This window comes from Delphinapterus leucas, chromosome 7 (genome assembly GCF_059928025.1).
Source record: "Delphinapterus leucas isolate spDelLeu-1000000601 "Yukka" chromosome 7, BTC_Dleu_Yukka2, whole genome shotgun sequence".
Classification (NCBI taxonomy): Eukaryota; Metazoa; Chordata; class Mammalia; order Artiodactyla; family Monodontidae; genus Delphinapterus; species Delphinapterus leucas.
In genome coordinates, this window is record NC_143135.1 from 12567773 (window position 1) to 12589747 (window position 21975).

General features: G+C 48.2%; 1 protein-coding gene across 1 annotated transcript in view; it reads right to left on the reverse strand.

The window, feature by feature from the left end:
* Positions 1-21203, reverse strand: part of PTPRJ (protein tyrosine phosphatase receptor type J) — a 169507-nt gene extending 148304 nt beyond the window's left edge. Inside the window, exon 1 of the mRNA XM_089914817.1 lies at positions 20754-21203. Within this exon, the coding sequence (XP_089770943.1) occupies positions 20754-21188 (435 nt within the window). The 5' untranslated portion in view covers positions 21189-21203. The remainder of the gene's footprint in view (positions 1-20753) is intronic.
* Between the last annotated feature and the right edge of the window lie 772 nt (positions 21204-21975).

Genomic DNA, 21975 nt, shown 5'->3' on the forward strand with positions numbered 1-21975 from the left:
CCAGGCAGAACGAGGAAGGGATGTGCTGGAGGCAGCTGCCCATGCCGAGGGCGGGTCAGCACCAGACTCTTCCTGGAAACAAAGGCTCCAGTTCAACTACTAGGAAAAATCAATAGTCTCAGGATTACAACCGGGGTTCAAAACTCCCCCAAATGGGCAGGGATGTACGTCCTCCCAGACCAGCGGGTGACCTCCTCCCGAACCTGCCTGCACCTGCCGCGTGTGTCCCTCCCTGCCTCCTAGACATGTTCTAGCAGGTTCTGGTCCCCACACTTCCTTTCTCCTCTTCTCCTCCCTTCCTCCCCAACCCCCACCCTTGTTCATTTCAGCCTTCAGGGAGGCAGGAGGCTGGGAGAAGAACACCAGGTTCCAGATGAGGAAGGTAATGTGCAGAGGAGATAAGATCAGCCCAAGGTCACAGAGGTCGTTCCAAGAATCCAACTCACTCTCATAACCCCAACTTGTGTTCCTTCTGTCACTGTCACAGCTGCACACAGCAGGCCCTGCCGATGCCGCCTGTGAAACGTCTCCCCTCACTGCACACCGCGCTCGCGCCAGTGTACACACACACCCCGACTCCATCCAGCTCACTGTCACTCTACAGGACTGCTCAGCCTCTTGGCCCCTCCCAGGGAGGCCACTGCTATCACCTGGTCTCCCAGGAGCAGATGGCATGCCAGCCGGCTAAGAACTGGACAGAGCTGGGACCTACCATTTTCTAGCTGTGCAGCATACTTCATCTCATTGAACCCGAGTATCCTTATCTGTCAGAAGGGAGTAGTAACAGACCCCGCCTCATAGGGTCATTTAAAAGAAATGGAGCACATTAAGCTTGCCCTGGGCTGGCCTGGTAAAGGCAGAGACACACACAGGTCTCCTCACAGCCCACCCTGCTCAAAGGCTCCAAACACCACTCCCCAGTTCAAAGTCCTCCCACGATGAAAACATTTGTCCACATAAAAACCTGAGAAGTGTTCACAGAAGCATTATTCGTAATAGTTAAAAAAGAGGAATTAACCCAAATGTCCATCAACTCGTGAAAGAAGAAATAACACATGGGATAGGCCCTATGGTGAATATTATTTGGCCATGAAAAGGCATGAAGCACTGATATACTCCAATAAGGATGGACCTTGAGGGAATTCCCTGGCGATCCAGTGGTTAGGACTCTGCACTTCTAATGCAAGGGGCACGGGTTCGATCCCTGGTCAGGGAAACTAAGATCCCACAAGCCGTGCAGTGTGGCCAAAAAAAAAAGATGGACCTTGAAAACATTATGCTGGGTGAAATAAGCCAGATACAAGAAGACAAACATTATATGATTCCTCTTATATGAAACACATAGAAAAGGCAAATCCTTAGAAACAGAAAGCAAACTGATGGTTGCCAGAAGCTGGGGGGGAGGAAGGAATCAGGAGTGATTGCTAATGGGTGTGGGTTTCTTTGAGGGGTAATGAAAATATTCTGGAACTCGATAACAGTGATGATTGCCTCTGAATATACTAAAAACAACTGAGTTGGACACTTTAAAAGAATGAATCTTGTGGTATGTGAATTACATCTCAATACAGCTGTTAGTTTTTAAATTACCATTAAAAAATATAACAACATAATACAATGGTTAATACATAAAATGTGAAAAGAAAATCCTCCTGTAATGCCTTATGCTCTACAAGACGGAGTCTAAATCACTCAGACACCCGAAACCTCCAAGCCCGGCCCCGGCCTACCTCGCCACAAACATGGTGAACTTACCAAGTGTGACCCATCACTGCCCCCAGAATGAGTCCTCCCCACTGCAGGCCTGGGCTCCCAACATTCACCCCCAAACAGCAACCAAGGTTACTCGTTTGGCCTTACTTCTGTCTCAGCTCCTGGCTGGTATTCTGAGGGCTGCCCCATCTGTGACTTGAAACTGACCCAGCAGCCCACCTCACCTCTCCCGCTAAACCAGAACCTCCCAAAGGAAAGAGATCTGGACCGGCCTGCTTCCCTCCTCTCTGTCCCCACCCCTCAGGCCACTGTTGTGTCAAAACCAAAAGTAGATCCCCATGGCTTCCTGTGTGCTAAACAGGGTTCTTGATCCTGACATCAGCGCTCCTTAGAACGGTCAGACTGATTTACAGGTGAGGAAACAAAGGCAGGGTAGGGTAGTGAGAAGGAAGGGAGGAAGCAAAGGGCAAAGCTAGGGTCTGAGCTCAACTTTCTCTGCCCTCTATGCTAGCACATGCTGCCACTTTCGACATAAAATCAAGAAGGCCCAGGGCTTCCCTGGTGGCTCAGTGGTTGAGAGTCCGCCTGCCGATGCAGGGGACACGGGTTCGTGCCCCGGTCCGGGAAGATCCCACATGCCGCGGAGCGGCTGGGCCCGTGAGCCATGGCCGCTGAGCCTGCGCATCCGGAGCCTGTGCTCCGCAACGGGAGAGGCCACAACAGTGAGAGGCCCGCGTACCGCAAAAAAAAAAAAAAAGGCCAGATATCTAATAAGCACTCAACAATATTTCATTCTTCAAACGTCCATCTGACCATCACATAATTCAAGTTTAAGGTTAGATACTGCAGAGCAGGCACCCCTAAAATTAGCTCTAAAAATGAGATGAATACACCTGATTATCTTTGCAATCAGCTAATACCCACCTAGGCCCATCTGGTTTCTGGCTGCACTTAGAATTTTTCTAGGTACACAAGACAAGTGCAGACCACAAAACAGAACACCAACAGTGACTTGACATCTTCCCGGCGCGTTTTTTTAAATATATAATTATTAATTAATGTTTAAAAAAGATCACACAGAACAGGCTCTACACGAGTCACGCACGGTCCAAAAGCGGTGGAGGCAGCCACCACACAGCCCAGTTGGCATGTCTACAAATGCAAGTATTAAATTTAACATCTGTCTTTAAAAAATGATAACACCCAGTGCCAGTGTGGGCGTAATGAAACAGGCAGTCACATGCATTCTAATGGCAATGTAAACAATGCACCCCTTTTGGAAAGTCATTTGGCAAGTGGTGTCAAAGAGTATAAAGATGCCTGCAAATTAATCTGGAAGAAATCATTTCTGTTTCACAGAAAAAGTGATAGCGTGAAGATATTCATCCCTGCATTACTTATAACAGTGAAAAACTGGCTGCTGCCTAAATCTCTAAACAGGAAAAAAGTTAAGTGAATTACGGTACACCCAATCCATGCAGTATCCTGCAGCTATAAAAAAAATTATGGTTCTATCATCCATTTATCACCATGGAAAAAGTGTGCTCTTCATTTAGCCTTCTGGCATTAAAGGATCTGAAATTGTCCCTGTCTGTGATGACAATTATTTTAAATAAGAAACAACCTGGAATAAGTCGTAGCTGTAACTACTTTAAAATTACAATAGCTCTCCAATGAGGAGAGATACATGGCTTTTTTTTTTCCTTTCTCTAGTTTCTTTTCTTTTCTTTTTTTTTCAATATACATCTATGTATTTATTTTGGCTGCGCCAGGTCTTAGCTGCAGCATGTTTAGCTGTAGCATGCAGACTCTTAGTTGGGGCATGCATGCGGGGTCTGGACAAGACACTCGAGTTAAAGCCTGAGAAGGAACCAGAAGGATCTGGGGAAGAACACTGCAGCAAGTGTCCCCCACCCCTGCACCCCGAGGGAGAGAGGAGGGTGGGCGCCAGTGTCTGCTAAAACAGAAGCAGCATGAATGGAATCAGTGAAAAGGGGCGGGTGGACAGGGTGAAGTCAGAGAGGAAGGATGGGTCTGGTCATCCGGATCTAAGGTTTAGGGTCTTACAGGCCACCATTTGGGTTTATACCAAGTGCAATATGAAGCCACATGGGCTTAAGCAGTGGAATAACACACCTTTGTGGGACAAGAAGAGTCTCAGTGGGACTTCCCTGGTGGCACAGTGGTTAAGAATCCATCTGCCAATGCAGGGGACACAGGTTCCAGCCCCGGTCCAGGAGGATCCCACATGCCACGGAGCAACTAAGCCCGTGCGCCACAACTACTGAGCCCACGTGCCACAACTACTGAAGCCCGCGTGCCTAGAGCCCATGCTCCGCAACAAGAGAAGCCACTGCAATGAGAAGCCCGTGCATCACCATGAAGAGTAGCCCCCACTCGCCGCAACTAGAGAAAGCCCACGTGCAACAACAAAGACCTAACACAGCCAAAAATAAAAATTAATTAATTTTTTTAAAACGAGAGAAGAGTCTCAGCATGAAAGTAAAAGAACCTAGCATGTGGCTGGCACTCTATAAAGAAAGAAACCCTAGTTTCCTTCTCCTTGTGTCACTAACCCTATATAACCCTGGACAATCACACCCTTTCTGGGCCTCTGATTCCAAAAAAAGGTTTGGTCTCAGTGGTTCTCAACCCTGGCTACACATTAATACCACATGAAGAGTCTGGAAAAATAAAAATAAGACAATGATGCCAGGGATGGTGTGTGCCCACGCATGCAGGTGCTCAAATCCCACTGGTCAGGAGTGGGAACCTCCAGTCAGTATTTTCTCTTTTTTTCTCCCCCTGTCAGTATCTTCTAAAAGCTCCCCAGGTGCAGCCACGGTGGAGAAGAGCCCACCAAAAGTGTCTTCTAAGGCCTTCTCCCCCTCTATGGTGTAAGTACTACCCAGGAGAGGTGCCCAAGGACAGAACGAGCCACCTTTTGAGATAGCAAGTTCCTCCTAACTAAAGATAGTCAAGCAAAAATCACTTTCTCAGAGATGAAACCTAAGAACTGGATACCCTTGAAAGATCCCTTCCAAAAGGGATTTTTGTGTTTTTTTGACTTGCTGGGTGACCCTCCAGTGAGCAAATCGTAGGTCTCATTGTCCCAGCTGAAACCAAAGAGAGCAAATAAAACAGCCTGTGTGCCACCCCTTGCCTTTCTTGTGGCCATGGCAGACATCACTAATTGATCCCAGCACTCTCTCCTGCTGAGCTAGGCCACTCCAAGTGGTCTAAGAATCCCTTCCACGCAGGGCTGGAGCAGCCACTATCAATCTCTTGAAAATGGACAGAAACTGGAACCCATTTGTCTTCCCTAGCCTAATGTCCCTCAGGTCCTTTCTCACTCTGACATTCTTTGAGGTGATAATCCTTTTTATCTTCCTATAAGCAATGATTAACTACCGAGTTGCCTGGCAATGAGCTCAGCTGGTTTGACTGGGAGATCACATGTTCTATCCCTGAGGGCAGGTTTTGCTTTATTTTGCTTTATTCTCTCAATCTCAGTCTCTTTGTCCTCCCCAGGTGACATCTCTCCCCCGCTCCAAGTAGCTGCACCCCCAAACATTTACTGAACAGGGCCTGAGACAGACTCTATGATTAGATCAGGGCAAACCAGTCCCATTCCTGGAAAAGCTCATCAAAGCCGGTGCCCTATTGCTATTACTGATAGTTGAGACAATAATAATGAGGCCAGCTGGCATTTATGGAGCACTTTCTGTATGCCAGTCCCCATGCCTGGCTGGGGCACGCTGGGGGCTCCCCATGCATTTTCTCATGGAATCTCAATCACAACCCTCTGAGGTATTTATTATCACCATTTGGCGCAAGAGAAAATTCAGGCCTTGAAAGCTACTAAATTGTTGTTGATCACAAAGCAACAGAAAGGAGATTACGGAACAGTCCCATCCCTGGCTCTGCGCGAGTCCCTTCACCTCTCTGTGCCTCAGTGCTAAAATGGCCATAATTAAAAGGATGAAGAGAGAGCCCAGCACAGTGTATGACAGTACAGCGGACAGCTTAGAAGAACTTGCTGGAATCTGGGTAAAAGACTAGAGCCCCTAAAAAGAGTACGTCCTAACCAGGTGTGACCAACACTGAGAGAGGAGCCCTTTTTTGGCTTCACAAAGTGATGTGTTCCCGAACAGCTGTGTGAATACCCAGCTTTCAGAAAGCCAACCCTCCTCGCCCCGAGCAGGCACCATGGGCACCATGGCACCACCGTTTCAGTAGGTTTCCGGGGTTCTTCCTCCTGCCTCATTCCTGCCGGGCTCCCTGTCACCGGCTCTGAAGGCATTATCTCTAGGCTTATGCCCTGGGGCCTCTAAACACTCTAAAGGCTGAAAATTGCTCCAGGGAGGTGGTGGGAGGGGGAACTTACCAGTGAATCCCTTTGTAATGGGATTTCCCTTTGGCCAGGTCTATCTCTTGTGTGGAACTTGGCATATCTGGCCTCACTCCTAATAAACACTAAGCCTTTCCTTCGATTTCACATCCCCTGCAGTAGAGCTTAGCACCACACATATCACACTAACACCGGCTTCCTGTCCCACCTGGCAGGGTGAGGAAAAGTGGAGCCTGGCACGGGAGTACCTATCACAGCATCCCTAAAGAGTACTCACTGAATGAGCAGAGGTGGAATATGAATCCTCTTCTGAGACCTAGCAATGTGGCTATTTGTCACATCTATAAATGCGCTTGTTACTTTAGACCTACTGTCTCACAAGAGGAAGTCAGTGACGCAATCACCTGGGAATGGAAGGACAGCTGGGCCCCCCTACTAACAAAGGCTATGTTACCCCTCAGGGACATTTGGCAATATCTGGAGACATTTTTTATTGTCACAAGTTGGGGGAGGTGGGTACTGGGATCTATCAGGCAGAGGCCAGGGATGCTGCTAAACATCCTACAGTGCACAGGACAGCCCCCAAACAAGGAATTATCAGGCCCCAAATGAGGTTGAGAGACGCTGCTCTAAAGGAAAAGAAGCTGTCCCCACTCACCCCAACCACACTGGGAGACAACCTCAAAGCCAAAATGCTGGATTCCAGGGGACAGCAAAGGCTAAGCGCTACACGTGCCTCTTCCAAAGGAAATCAAAAGGCTGATCACAAACTCTGTGGTCAGACAGAGGCTGAGGGTCTGGGTCTTACCCCACCCAACACGTGGCCCTTTTTCTTTTGCAATGTTTACTGATACTTAATATGTGCTAAATACATACCGTATCTTATGTACGCCCTGTAACAGCCCTAGAGCTGAGTCATATATTCACCACTACTTTATAGATAAGCGAAATGAGGCACAGAGGTTAAACAACATGGTAAAACAAGGAATTCCCAGGCAGCTTTCTTCCTCGAGAGCCCTAGCTCTTAACCACTGCATGTACTGTCTCTCAGTCCCATGAACAAGCCTACAAGACTATCAACCAAAGTGACTTCAAGCCCTCTGATGTCCACCCTCACAGGGATGGACTCCCAGTAGCCAGATACAATGAGGCTACATTGGATGTTATGACTGATTTGAGAGACGCACATGTCTGAGCTATGAAAACAATTTCAGCATCAGGTCTGAACTGTAATAACGATGCAGGATCAGAGATGGTTTTGGGTAGAGTGGTTTGCAGGAGGAGGTGATCTTGAGGAACGGATTGAGGCATGAAGTCAGAAGATGGGTGCTTGATGATGAGGCCAAACTATATGTAGCAGAGCTAGGTATAGCAAACCAAGAAAGACAGGCTACCCAAGGCCTATCCCGAGGCATGGGTATGAGACACCCACGAGCTCGGGGCTTTGAGACCTACCCCTGACCAATCTGAGATCTTTGGATTATGGCATCTCCCCCACTCAGGGGCCCCAAGCTGTACCCCCCTCCCCAGCCTCTGAGAGCTGTCACCATCAAAGACCCAGAGACACTCTCTTCTGATTCCAGAAACCCGGTCCACCCATCCCAAGCTCTGACAGCCCTCCTGAACCACCAGAAGCCCCCTCCCCCTTTCAGGACTCACCCAGAGACCCTGTCCTTCAATCCGAAGGCCCTGGGAAGCCTCCACTACCCTGTGATTTGAACCCAGACCTCTCAGCAGGAAACATCCCCTAGACTACCCTCCAGCTAGCAGCCCTCGGCTCCCTTCCAGGGCTCGGAGGCCCTCACGTCCCATTCTGGTCTCAGAAGCACAGCAACCCACCAGAAGGTTTCTGTGGACTTTGAGCCTTTTTTCTCATTTCGAAGCTCTTCACTCTCCATCCTGTATAGAGACCTACATCCCGGGAGTCTGAGGGTTGAGCACCCTCCCCCAATCTGAGGATGTATTTCATACCACCCACCACCCCAGCTCTAGCTCAGGCCCCTCCCTTCCTTGGCCCAGGCTTGGGGTTCGGCTCTTCTCTATCTCTCCCATCCCAGGCACAGGCGCACCCCTTTATAGCCTTAGTGCGGAGCTGATCCTCAGCGTTTCCCACTTGCGGCTCTGATACCCTAATACTCAGTCCTTGTCCCCAATCTCAAACTCTCAGCTCTTCACCCCGATCTGAGTTTCATCCCCCTGCCCAGGTCTTAGGCTCTCAATTCCTCCTACATCTGTCGCTTGCACTCAGTACCCACACTTCCACTCACTGGGTCAGGGTCCAGTGAGGAATCCATCCCTGGGATATGCCCAGCCCCCTTTCCTCTTAGGATGAGCTCTCTAGCCCTGCAAAACAGGCGCAGATGCGAAGCACCCCCCAACCATACTAGCAGATCCCCATGGGAGATCGTGGAGGAGGGAGTCCTGGGGGTGCAAAGTAGATGGTCTGGCCTCACAACCAGGGTCACCTGACCCATTGTGCCACAGAGAGGGGAGCGGGAGGGGCTCTGAAGGGCTGGAAGCTGCTGGCCACATGCTCCTTCCCACCCATGTGACTCTTCTCCCTTGGAGATTCCTCGCTGCCACCTCTCCACCCCTGCCCCCCATATCCTTCTGGAAGAGGAAGGGACAAGCCCTCCTGTCCAGGGTCAGAGCCTCAGTGCCCTGCCTTCTCCATGATCCCAAAGCACAACTGGTGAGTGGGAGGGGGCCGCCTCTCCCTGACTCCCCCCCACCCCACCCTGGGTAGGGCAGAATGGCTCGCCTGTGCTGCCTCTGCACACAGGAAGTCACCCTCCTTCAACGCATTGCCTTGAGGCCTGCCTTCCCACCCCACCCTGGAAATCTGGATCTCCCCTGGGCAGTTTTCTATAAAGCCTGCAATAATCTCAAAAAAAAAAAAAAAAAAGAAAGAAAGAAAGACAGGCTAGGCTGGAGAGTACTAGATCTAAAAGAAGGGATTAGTGCTTGTTAAGTATTTTCTGCCCGAAGCAAGGATTTGATGGATTGGGATGGCCTCACCACATGGAGAAAAGACAAACAGGACCATTACTCTCCTCCAGCTAAGGCTGGCTTTGGCTGGTTGTATGTTCTCTCTCTCTCTCTCATGATCTCCTGCTCTAGCTTAATTAACATTATTGTCTTTTAGAGATCGTTATGATTCAAAGTGAATATAGGCCCATATCTTCAGATGTGCCAATATGTCATCTTAAATAAGAGCTCCTGTCCTGCACCCTTACAATTTCTCTTCACACGGTAGGATCTGGTGACCACTCTAGACAACAATACTCCTGGGCACTAAGGCAGAAGTTGTCTGAACACCTGCACAGCAAGTCTGCTCAACCTTGGGCACATGGCAGCTGCAGCCCCAGAGTCAGGAGGCACTGTGTTAATATGGGTGAGCTGGAAGCAAACACTTAAGCCACAATCCAGATTGGGTGCCTTACACACCTTCCCTCATTTAACCCTAATAACACGTGGCCCAGCAATTATTACCCATTTTCCAGATGATGTAACAAGTTCCAAGTCATGGCTGTAGAGAAGAACATAGATATGGGTCCATGCTTCTGCTGACACCAAAGCCCATGCCCTTTTCCATGCTTCTCTTCTTATGGGACACCCTAAAGGCATGTCATCCATGCCCAATTTCAAGCTCTATGAAATCCAAGTTCATTCACAACAGGAAAGCCAAGACCCCAACATGATGCCATTATTTCATTCATTTGATCTGGGCCAAGGCCCCAAAGTTTCAAGCAGCCTTTACCACTTATGGCTCCAGGACCTAAAATCCACGGCAAAATCACTCTTACCTTCTGTGGTTTGGGGAAGCATTTCATTCCTGCCATGTCATGGCACTTGAGCAGCAAGTATCAATGTGCCTCCCATCCCACAGGAAGAAGACCCTCCCACCTGTGAGAATGGCCCTCAAGCCTGCTGTCCTTCCAGGAGACTCACACACACCCTGGCCCATGTAGGCAATCCTCCCAGATCTCCCCGTGTCCCCAAGGAGACCCACGACTAGCTGGTTGAGGTTCCGGCACAGCGTGTGGCCATGGACCAGATTACAACTCTCTGGCCTCGGTTTCCTTCCCTGTACCTACATCATAGGATTACACGAGTTAATACATACAAAGTGCTGACAACAATTCATAATAACTATTCAACCTATGGTAGCTACTGTTTTTATTATCTTCACTTATCCTAAGGCAATCATCAGAGATGTGTTCAGAGATTTAATCACAAAGTCATCTGAATAGTCTTTATTACAGCAAAAAGTTTTGGAAACAAACCAGACAACAGGATGAATGAGATAAATTAAGGCACCTCCATATAATGCAATGGGATGCAACAGCTGAAAGTTAGAGAAGGGAAGAATATTTACTGTCAAGGGAAAAGTGTTTGCAACATATTATCACTACTTTACAAAATGCCCCTGAGAAGAGCAGAGTGAACTCACACCCCCAGAGGGTCTGCAGGGTACAGATTTCTTTGTTGTCTCCTGTATTTGCTGAAATTTTTCTAGATGCAACCACGTTTGTTTGTTTGTTTAAAGAAATAAAAATGTTTTTCAAAAGACTTTCTACTGAGTAACAGTGACCCTCCAGGAAGAAGCCTCATGTTTATGCTGTGACCTCCTGGGGTACCAGCATCGAACCCAATAAAAAAAAAAAAAGAAAAATATAAATTACAAAGCATGTGTAGGAAGGAATCCTATTTTAGGAGAAAGAGATAGATAGAATAAGCATAAAAAAAGACAAAGATCACCCGTCATAAAATGGTACCAGGAGTTAATTTCAGGAAAGTGGAGATTACAGATAATTTTGCTTTCTTTTTTTTTTTTTTTATTTTATCTTTATTTATTTATTTTTGGCTGCATTGGGTCTTCCTTGCTGCGCATGGGCTTTCTCTAGTTGCGGCGAGTGGGGCTACTCTGTTGTGGTGCGCGGGTTTCTCACTGCGGTGGCTTCTCTTGTTGCAGAGCACGGGCTCTAGGCGCGCGGGCTTCAGTAGTTGTGGCACGTGGGCTCAGTAGTTGTGGCGCTCGGGCTTAGTTGCTCCGCAGCATGTGGGATCTTCCCCGAGCAGGGCTAGAACCCGTGTCCCCTACATTGGCAGGCAGATTCTTAACTGCTGCGCCACCAGGGAAGTCCCTGCTTTCTTTTTTATTTATCTGTATTTTCAAATTTTTTATATTTAAAAAAAAGAAAAAAACAGAACTGACTCATAGGGGAATCAAATCAATCTCTGGATCAGGATCCTCCAGTCAACTGCACTAACAGCCCCCAGACAGGGATCCGCATGAGTCCAGTGCAGATCACCATGAGTGGAATGAGGGCAGCATGGCCTGGAGGTAAAAGAAAAAAAAAACATCTAGGCCGTGAGTCTCAGTCCTCCACTGTCCACCAGATGGGTGAAGCCCTCAGAGCCTCAGCTCCCCTGAGACGTCCTACATTCTCACTCAAAGTAGACCACACGTCCCAGTGGTGGTCCAGTGGACGTGTAGTCCACAACTGTTAGCTCCCTAACAAACCCATTTACCAAAGAACGCAGAGCATGGCCAATAGCTTGTCCCACTGGGGTGGTCCCCCCGAATTATCCAGAAGGGCAACTACTTAAAGTCAGGCCTCCTCAGTTGCCAGTCAACACCCTCTCCTCCTAAGGGCCTTCCTGGACCAGCCACTGCATAATGGTTTTCAGTCATATATGGGGGCACTGATGATGCACATTTGGGGACTTTATACTAGTTTTCCACTGTCCCTGGAAACAGAAACCACCTGCATGCCCACCCCCACCCCACACCTTCCATCACTCCATTCCCTATAATAATGGCTTCCAGGGTTTTTGGCAATGATTGAAGCCATGATTAATTCAATTTATATGCAATTCAGTACATTCACACACACACACACACACACACACACACACACACACATAACTGAAACAAGTTTCATAAAGGAACACTTACCCTTCCTACATATAGTAGATGCCAATATTTTCTCTTCTATCATTTTTTAATAGATAGAATAGAATATATTCTGTCTATTAAAATCACCAAACTGATTTTATGACCCATGGTTTTAAATATACTGCTTTACAACATGCAAGTCTTTTAAACCACACTTTAAAAGAACATTTTCTGGGACGTATTAGGTAGACTCATATACAACTACCGGTATCAAAGGACCAAAAACAGTAATTTCATATGGTTCAACCTAATAATTATGTATGAACCAAACTAGGGGACTCAACTGCCCCATTTGCCTCTTGAAAGCTAATTCTAAATTTGACTAATGTTAAAAACTGGGCTACGCAATGAATGTACATTATTATTGTGCAAAAGACAGATGGCACCTGAAATGGACTGGACAAGGCACTGAGAGATAGTCTGAGCCACACCTTAAATGGGAATAACAATGACAAACTCACAGGGATGCTATGAGAACTGAATGAGCTCATATATGTTGAAGGCCTTGCAAACTATAAGGTAAAATTAATATTCTCGTTTTTGTAAGTAGTAAAGTATGCCAGTGTCTTGGCAAAACAAGACCACAAGTGTGGTCCATGCTTAGTGGGGAAGGAATAATCGCCATGACACAAGGACATGAAAACATGGTAGCCCCTCAGCCAGTAGCAGGAAATGCAGCATCACCTCGCTGCCATGGAAACAGGGTGGCATGGTCCACAGACTCCCTCAACTTCCCATCTCCTGCAATTAGAGTCAAGGATTATGTCTTTAAACTTTCAGTTGGTGGCATAAAATAAGTCCTCTTGGTCCTACAGAAAATGTCCCCAGAGATAGGAGGTGGCCACAGCCAGAGCTGGCCAGGTCACAAGAGAGACACTCAAGGAGGACCCTGTTGCTTTAAAGGACATGGTCAATATTCCTGTGCTCTTTGGGGGCAAAGACCATACTGGCCATTCTTCAGTCATATCTTGTGTTCATCTGACCTATATTAATTCAGTTATATTAACTTGTCAAAAGAGAAATATAATTTAAATTATGCTAGCCGAGAAGCCTACACTACTTCACATTATACATTTTAATATATATATATAAACACATACATATGTATGTATGTATGTATACCATCCATTGTGGATTTAATCTCTTAAATCCAATTTAAAATTTTTTGTAACGCAATGTTTACAATTCATAATTATGGCCTTTTGCCCTAACTTTAAAAACCTAATTCTTGAGAAAATGAAGTAATGTTCTTAAATTTCTATATCTATTTACAAGGAACTTTAATATAATGTGATCCCATTTAACTTATCCAACTACCCTGTGTGAAAGGTACCACTGCTATTATTAGCATTTTAGAAATGTGAACGCCAAGGATCAGAAAGGTTAAGGCACCTGCCCAAAGCACACAGCTAGTTAGATGGTGGAGCTAGGATTCAAACTTGGCAAGCTGGCCCTCAGGTCTATACTCTCTTCATCACCCAGGGGTCTTATTTATCTCTGAGTTCCTAAGGACAAGGGCTGCATTTAAAATAATTGGAAAATATATGTAATTGAAACACAAATTAGAGACAAAGGACTAACTTCCTTAGTTTCCAAAGCGCTTGTACAAATTGATAACAAAAAGACAATCTTTTTTTTTTAATGAACAGGGAGTTAACCCTCGCCCCCCCCAAAAAAGAAGGAATTAATGCAAATAACCCAAAACAAGAAAAAAATGCTCAAAATTGAAGCTATAACTAAAAGTAACAGGATACAATTTTTTACCTCTCAGGCTGGCACACATTTACAAATTTAACAATCCTCAATTCAGCTGAGAGTATGGAGAAACAGACACACTCCAAGCCTATGCATGCAGGTACAAACTGGGGAAAATTTAACAGCCATCAAATTTTTAAATGCATGTACCCTCTAACCCAGCCATCCTAAAATTAGAAATTTACCCTATGGAAATTCTTGTGAAGGTTACAAGAAATATGTATCAAAGACACTCTCTGAAGCATGATTCCTAAAAAGGGGGTCAGGGTGTCTAAAAACAACTTAACTGTCCATTGACAGGAGAATGGCGAAATAAACTATGAGAAAGTCACACATCAGATTAGGCAGTCATTTAAAGGAATGAGTTAAAACTATGGGCACAGATATAAAATAATCTCCAAGATAACTAAGTATTAAGAAATTAAAAGCCTAAGTAGAAAACAATGTATATATAATGTTTCCTTTAATGTAACTTTTTTAAAAGCTCAACACAGATACTTGTATACATTACATAGAAACTTTTTTTTCCTGGGAGGAAACCAAGGTTACCCACAGGGTTATCTCTTTGAAGAGGACTGATACTTTTCTAAATGTTACAGTTTTAGATTGGAGGGTTTTTAACCTGGGCTTCATGGTCTATTTTAAGGAGTCTGTGAAACCCCTGAAATTGGATACCGAATTGTAATGTGTGCATTTCTTTTAGGGAAAGTATTCTTCGCTTTTGCATACCCTGTAAGGTCTTAAACCTCTCCCTCCCCTGAAAGATTAAGAACCACTGGGTTGGACCCGTATTGGTGCTGAGTTTTAATATTCACTCACTTCTTTGCTCAGAAACCATAAAATAGCACTGGATTGTGACCAGCACAGGCACTCAGAAAAACACCACCCCATCCCTGCCCTGGAGAAGGAGATAGTTTGTGGCATAATAATGACATTGTCTGCTCAAGCCTCAGAAATGGCAACAGGGGACAGCTTCCCTCTAACAGGAAGAAGGAAAAGTGGAACTGAAAATTATTTGCATGTTTAAAATTAGACCTTCTGTGGGAACTGACACTACTTCGCTTTCAAAGTGCCTCCCATCTGCTGTCTCATTGCCACCACCCGTCACCCAGGCATTTACATGCCGTGGAAATTCTGAGACAATAGGATGACTATTAAGGAATCCTATCACTGATAAGGAAGTAATAACAAATTTCCTACAGCTCCCATCTTCCAAGAGGTCACCAGAAAAGCCACTGGAAAGCCATACGGGGAGGTGACAAAATTGCTGTGGACTTCTCTGGTCTGAGAGACCTGCAGCTTCCAGGGATCTCCACTTAGACACTCTCTGCCCCTCTCATGACCACTCCTTCCCTGGCAAATCCAGTGCCAGCCCTTTCTCTGGAGGGGCAGCAAAGACGTCACATGCACAGCCTGTATCACACCTGTGACTGGTTAGCCGGGGGTGATCAGAATGATGTCAGCCCCACAGCCTGTAAGAGTCACGAGGCCACCTGCTTCTCTTGCTCATCACCAGGACCTCCATTCAGTGCCTGTCCCACATCCAGCACGTCCCCAATTTAAGCAATTTATCACATTTACAAGTGTGCCGTAACCACACCATTTTTACATAATTCCGTACGCAATATTTTTCTTTAGCTTAACTTTTTATTAAGTGTAAACAAATTTATTTACCATGACCCTCATGGGTTTGACATCTCACTTATAATTTTTTTACTAACGCTCCCCTAAAATAAATAATTATTAACATTTTTCTAAAATGTTTTGTGAGCCAAGTTCATTTTGCACACCACTAGGGTTATTCCGCACCACTGTGTGGGAGACACTTAATAAATATTTGTTACATGAATTAATGACTTGAAGCCCCACCTCCCCTCCGCAGATAACAGCAGCAGCCACAACTAGCAACGGGGAGACTCGGAATTTGCAGAGCAGCTCCTCTTCTATCTTACTTGATCCTCTCCGCCACCCAGTGAAGCAGGAAGTATTAGTCCCATTTTCCAGATAAGGAAATGAGGAGTCACAGAGGTTAAGTGGCTTGCCCAAGTCTAGGCAGCTACTAACTGGCTGAGCGAGGACCTAAACCCAGGTCTTTCCATCCCAGATCCCATTCTGTCTCCACTAAAGCAGGCCTGCCTCACATACTCAGGCTCCCAAAGAAACATGAGCAGGAAAGGGGGTTCCTGGGCTGTCTGTGTTACAAATGGAGTAGATTCTACAGGGTTTAGAATGCAAAAAACCCAAAATGACTCCCTGTCCCATCAGGGTTCAGGCCCCACAAGCCTGTCCTTCACCACAGGTCAGTCACCTCCTCTCTTTTTATTTCCCCCCCCTTTTTTTATTGAAATATAGTCGATTTACAATGTTGTGTTAATTTCTGCTGTAAGCAAAATGATTCATTTATACCTATATATATTCTTTTTAAAATTCTTTTCCATGATGGTTTATCCCAGGATATTGAATATAGTTCTCTGTGCTATACAGTAGGACCTTGCTGTTTATCCATTCTGTATATAATAGTTTGCATCTGCTAACCCCGAACTCCCAATCCATCGCTCCCCTACCACCCACCCCTTGGCAACCACAAGTCTGCTCTCTATGTCTGTGAGTCTCTTTCTGTTTCATAGATAGGCTCATCTGTGTCACCTCCTCTCTTAGCTGCACACTGAAGACTTTTGTAAAACACATAAATTCTTCCAGCACAGGACAGTTAACTGGAGCGGCAGAAATGGCAAACCCACCTCTGCCATGTACTAGTTATGAATCTTTGGTAAGTTCTGAACCTCAGTTTTCTCCCGGATAAAACGGGATCAGGGAATTCCCTGGAGGTCCAGTGGTTAGGACTCAGTGCTTTCACTGCTGGGGCCCAGGTTCGATCCCTGGTCAGGGAAGTAAGATCCTACAAGCCACGTGGTGTGGCCAAAATTAAAAAAGAAAAAACATTAAAATAAAATAAAATGGGACCATGAATAGCACCTACCTCTCAGTTATTTCTGCAATGGTCAAATGAGATAATGCATTAAAACCCTTAGTGCCTGCCACATATAAAGTTACCTATTAATTAATGTCGTCAGCAGCATTCTATTAGAAGGGAAAATCGCCTCTTACCCTACACTCTAAATAATTCCCTTGGCCAAGCAGTGAATGAACTAAGTAAGTAATTGCTGATGAAGTGCTGGCTAAACCCAGGCCTACAGTCATTCAGCAACTCTACCTGGGCCTCAACCCCAAGCGAAGATTACTTTTAGGAGCTAAATAACCTCTTTGCTGACCGAAATTGCTCACTCAGGAGCCAGGATTCTCTCTGCTTAGGAAGCCTTGGGTGTTCTGTGGTTATCTTCACTGTGGGGCTAAACTTGAAGTCGGCTCAAAGTCACAGTCTAACCATAAACCAATTTGCTCTGTTTTCTTAAACTGTCTGCAAACAAAACATAATCGTTTGGGTTTTCTGTTGTTGTTCTGAAGCAAAACAAAAATATTTAAAGTCACCCCTATGAGAATTTTAACAAGCAAGTTCAAGGAGAGTCAAAATAATTTTTTGTACCCTGGATGAAACAGGTAGGTAAGAGGGCTTAAGGATTAGCTACAGTAGACAATAAACACAAACAGCTATTATTCACCAGGAAACAAGAAAACAAAGGAAAAGCAAATCCAAAACACTATAAGACCAACAAAACAGCTATCACTCACCAGTTTGTTTGTTTGTTTTTTTCATTTTAAAACAGCCCACTATCAAGCTGATTTTATAAAGAATCTGTCAGGACTGCTTTTCTCCAAAGAAGGAGGCAAGGGGGAAAAACTGCTTTGTCACGTTGCCTAAAACATAACACACAAACCAAAATTAGTGGGCAAAAATGCTACAAGAATGGGTGAAGTCACCGCACCCAGCAAAGTCCTCATGTTGGAATCATCTCTGGCCATCCTTCCTGTCTTGGAGAAGGGGGATGAGAAGCCAGGTTAAAAAATTGCTTTTCCAGCCCTACTAAGCATTAAGTCTTCCAGCACCTCAGCTTCCTTGCTTCCGTACCCATTATCATTAATGCCCAAACAGAGCTTCATCTTTTCTACAACTTGGCCATTTTTTAAGCTGCTACAGTTGATTCCATTTAAAAACACACACCATCCAAGCCTTACAAAGCCAACCAAGTGTTAGGGAGGCAGTCAGATAACTTCACCCACATTTCCTATATGTATTGTACAAGCTTCAGAAATCTCAAATATGACTTTCAATCTCAAATATGATTCGACTTTGAAAAACTCAATTTACACCCACAGTTTCAGGAGTACACAGTGAGGCACGGCTGTGCCTATAGTAAAATTAAGAACAAAGAGAAAACATGGCTAAAAAAACAGCATCATGAAAATCTGAGGCACGGGCAAGTGACACAGGTTCCAGTCCCAGCTCCTCTACTGTCTTGCCAGGTGACCTCAGCCCAATCACTGTCTTCCCTGGGCCTCAACAGCCTTATCTAAAAAAAAAAAGGAAAAGAAAAGAAACAAGCAAAGGAACAAAGAAAAAGGACTTTGAGCTATCTTGAAGTCTGGTCCAGCTCAAAAACGCGCTGAATCCCTGAAATACCCAATATCAAAATAAACCGTCAAATGTGGATTTTGAAGATGCTTTTTCAGAGAGCCTTTTAGACTTCCTATTTTAAAATGTATCCAAAAATGAGAAATAAAGAGCCCTCTTGTGTTTCTACAGGACAAATTAGAGAGGAAGGAAATATCTGAATAGGGGACAGGTGTAGCGTGGCAAGATGCTATTGAAACACAAGGAAGGATTGGGCAAGAAATAAATTTACCCAAGAAACTTTTCGCTGATTCAAAGCACAGCTAGCAACCATCAGGGCCTAAGCAAAACCATAAATAATATAATAAAATATATATGTACCAAAGTAAACTAAAAATAAATGAAGTATTTCTTTAGTATTAACTTTGGTACAAAAGATCTTCAATATAAGGCAATATTTTTTTAATCTCATATACTACTCTCCATGAATTTCCTTACAGGGTCAGGGAGAAGACAGTCCATACACACTGTACCTTAATGTTAACCCCAACCGGACACACTTTTTTTTTTTTTTTTTTTTATGCGGTACGCAGGCCTCTCTCACTGTTGTGGCCTCTCCCGTTGCAGAGCACAGGCTCCAGAGGCGCAGGCTCAGCGGCCATGGCTCACAGGCCCAGCCGCTCCGCGGCACGTGGGATCTTCCCGGACCGGGGCACGAACCCGTGTCCCCTGCATCAGCAGGCGGACTCTGAACCACTGCGCCACCAGGGAAGCCCTGGACACACTTTAATGTTTACAAAGCTCTTTCAGACACTGGCCAGTGAAAGTCCCTCAAACAACGCTATGGGGCAGGTGGTCCCATGCTACAAAAGCTGTTAACTGAGGATGAAGGAGACGGAAGAGCAAGTCCAACCTGCACCCGGCCCTGGAGCTGGTCTTCTGACACCTAATCCAATATTCTCTGCAGGAGGTCACAGAGCCTTCCAGGCCTTCAGGACAGCCTGTTCAAAGCCTGCCGAGGAAAACTGAGGGGACACTAGCAACCAGAGCGTCCTTTGGGTGCTGAGAGTTGTGCAGCCCCCAGGCCCCAGCTGCCTTCTTGTCCTGCCTGCTGGGCTGCATTGCTGCCCCAAGGCTGACGTCTCCGCTCTCAGACAATCTTTTTATTTGTGCTTGAAAAGTTTTCCCTTGTAATAACCTACAATGGAAAAGAATCGAAAGTATATATATAGATATATACATATATATATGTATACCCGAATCACTTTGCTGTACACCTGAAACTAATACAATATTGTAAATGAACTACATTTCAATTTAAAAGAAAGAAAGAAAGAGAAAGGAAGGGACCTGGGGAAAAAAAAACAAAAAACAGTTTTCCCTGAAGCCAGGTTCCATACCCAGCCAGTAACTCACTTCCCAGGTTTTCAAACATCATGTCCTCAGAGCCGCTGTCTGTATAAAAGAAGCAAGGTTTTTCCTTTACAAAATGCACAACAGGGGTATCATCAGGGCCCTTTCCACTGCGAGTTCAAGACCCTAGCAGTCTCCTAGAAAGCTGTGAGGACGAACCCGCTGGCTCAGCTCCCGCCGCAGGGCTGGGTGATTCTGCTTTTTCACTTCCAGTTCCCTATCTGTGAAATGGGGACATCTCCCAGCTGCCCGGCCTCACCCCGTGGGAACACCGTGAAGGGGAAACGGCGCTTTCAGAAAGATCGTCACCAAAACGGCAGGCACAGCATTATCTGAAAAGCGGAGCCAGAAAACAGGGCGGGGAGGGGGGGGGGGAGCCGGCGCCCACAAAGCACGAATTAAGCATCCAGGGAAGCAAGCAGCTTCTCCGGGAAGAGGACCGTCACCCGGAGGCACGCCTGCGAGTGGCCACCTTCTCCCCAGGCTGGGAACTTTCCCCAGAAGCAGCGCCCTCTGCCCGGAGGCCCCGCGCCTCTCCCACTGCCCGCCGCCCGGCGCCCGACCCTGCCCCGGCTCCCCGCGGCCGCCGCCGCTGCCCTTCGGCCCGGCCCCTCGGGCCCCCGCAGGCCGGGTCGGAGGTCGGCTGCGGCTCGGCCAGGCCCGCCCGGCTCCGCGTCGGGAGCCCTCCGCAAACACGCCCCCTCCGGCCGCCTCGGGCTGGCGAGCCGGGCCCGCGCCTGCCAGATGTGACCAGCTCGGGTCAGGGCCGGGCCAGAGACGGCCTGCAGCCCGCGCGGGGCCGGCCACGGGGAGGCTCCGGGCACCCGGGACCCCGAAGCCCACCACCCTCCCTCGCGTACGCGGCAGCCGGGGAAAGGGCTCGGTCGCCGGCGCGCGAGGCCGGCCTCCAGCAGCGGGGGGCCCCGAGGACGCGGACCCCCCGCCACCTCCCCCGATCCCCGCAGGCAGGGCGCACCCGGGCAGGTGCAGGGGCTGCCAGTCCCGCCCCCACCCTCCTCGCGCCCCCCCCCCGGGCCCACCCAGCTCACCTGGCCCAGGCGCAACAGCAGCAGCAGCGGCGGCAGCGCCCAGCGGAGCCGGGGCGAGCGCGGAGGCGGCCGCGCCTCCCGCGCCGCCTGCTTCATGCCCCGCGCGCCCTGGAACGTGCCCGGGACGCGCGAGTAGGGCCCCACCGTTCTTCCGAGCCCCGGCGCCCTAGTCGCCGCCTCCAGCCGCCGCCTCCGCCTCCTCCTCCTCCAGCCGGTCCGCCTCGTCCCCGCTCCGCCCGCCCCGGGCTTCCCCGGGGACATGGCAGCAGCGGCGGCGGCAGCGGCCACACGGCGGAGCCTGGCGGGGCTGCAGCGGGGTGGACGCGTCCCTGGGCGCGCAGGGGCTTCGCAGGGCGGAGCGAGCGGCGCCCACCCCCCGCGCTCAGCGCCCTGATCCCGGCTCCGGCGGCTCCGGCTGCCGCCTCCGCGCGTCATGCGGATGGGGCTGCAGGGAGCCTCGGCGAGCGCTCAGCCCCCTCCCTCCCCTCCCCCTCTGAATATTCATCGCTTCCTCCCACCCCGGCCGGCCGACCGGCTGCCGAGCACCGCGGCCCATCGCCGCCCTCCCGCTGCAGCCCCCGCCCCTGCCGGGCCGGCCGGGCGGCTGGGAGGGGGCGGCGGCGCTCCCCGCGCGCTCCCGGGCGGCTCCCCTCCGGCGGGCAGAGGAAGCTCCCCCGCCTTGCCCGCCCTCTCCGCCCAGCCCTCCCACATTCCTGGGACTCGGCACCCGGGACGCGGCTCTGCGGCTCTCGAGACACGAGCCCGTACCCCTCGGCCCGGCTCCATGGCCCCGAGTTTGGGTCACCAGATGTTGACCGAGACCCCTGCCGAGGGCACAGCCAGGCCTGCGTTAAGACGGCAACCCAGGGAAGGCCTGGTTGACCTTCGCTGGGTTGCCGGCGAAGGCTTGGAGTGGCAGTGGAGGTGCATGAACCCCTAAATTGTAGGGGACGTGCAGTGTGTTCTCCCCGCCCCCATCCCCGGACCAGGGAGTCAGAGAGCAGGCATTGGAGCGGGTCCAGTGATTAGGACCCCCCCCCCCCCGCTCTGCCATGTGGTAAACCTGGCTCTGCTAGTAGTACTAGCTGTGTGACCTCGGGAGAGGCATTTCACCTCTCTGGGCCTCCTTTCCTCATCTGTGAAGTGAGGATAATACTAGTACCTGGCTGGAGAGACTTGACCGTTATATGAGATGATGAACGGAGAAGTCCTAAACACCCGG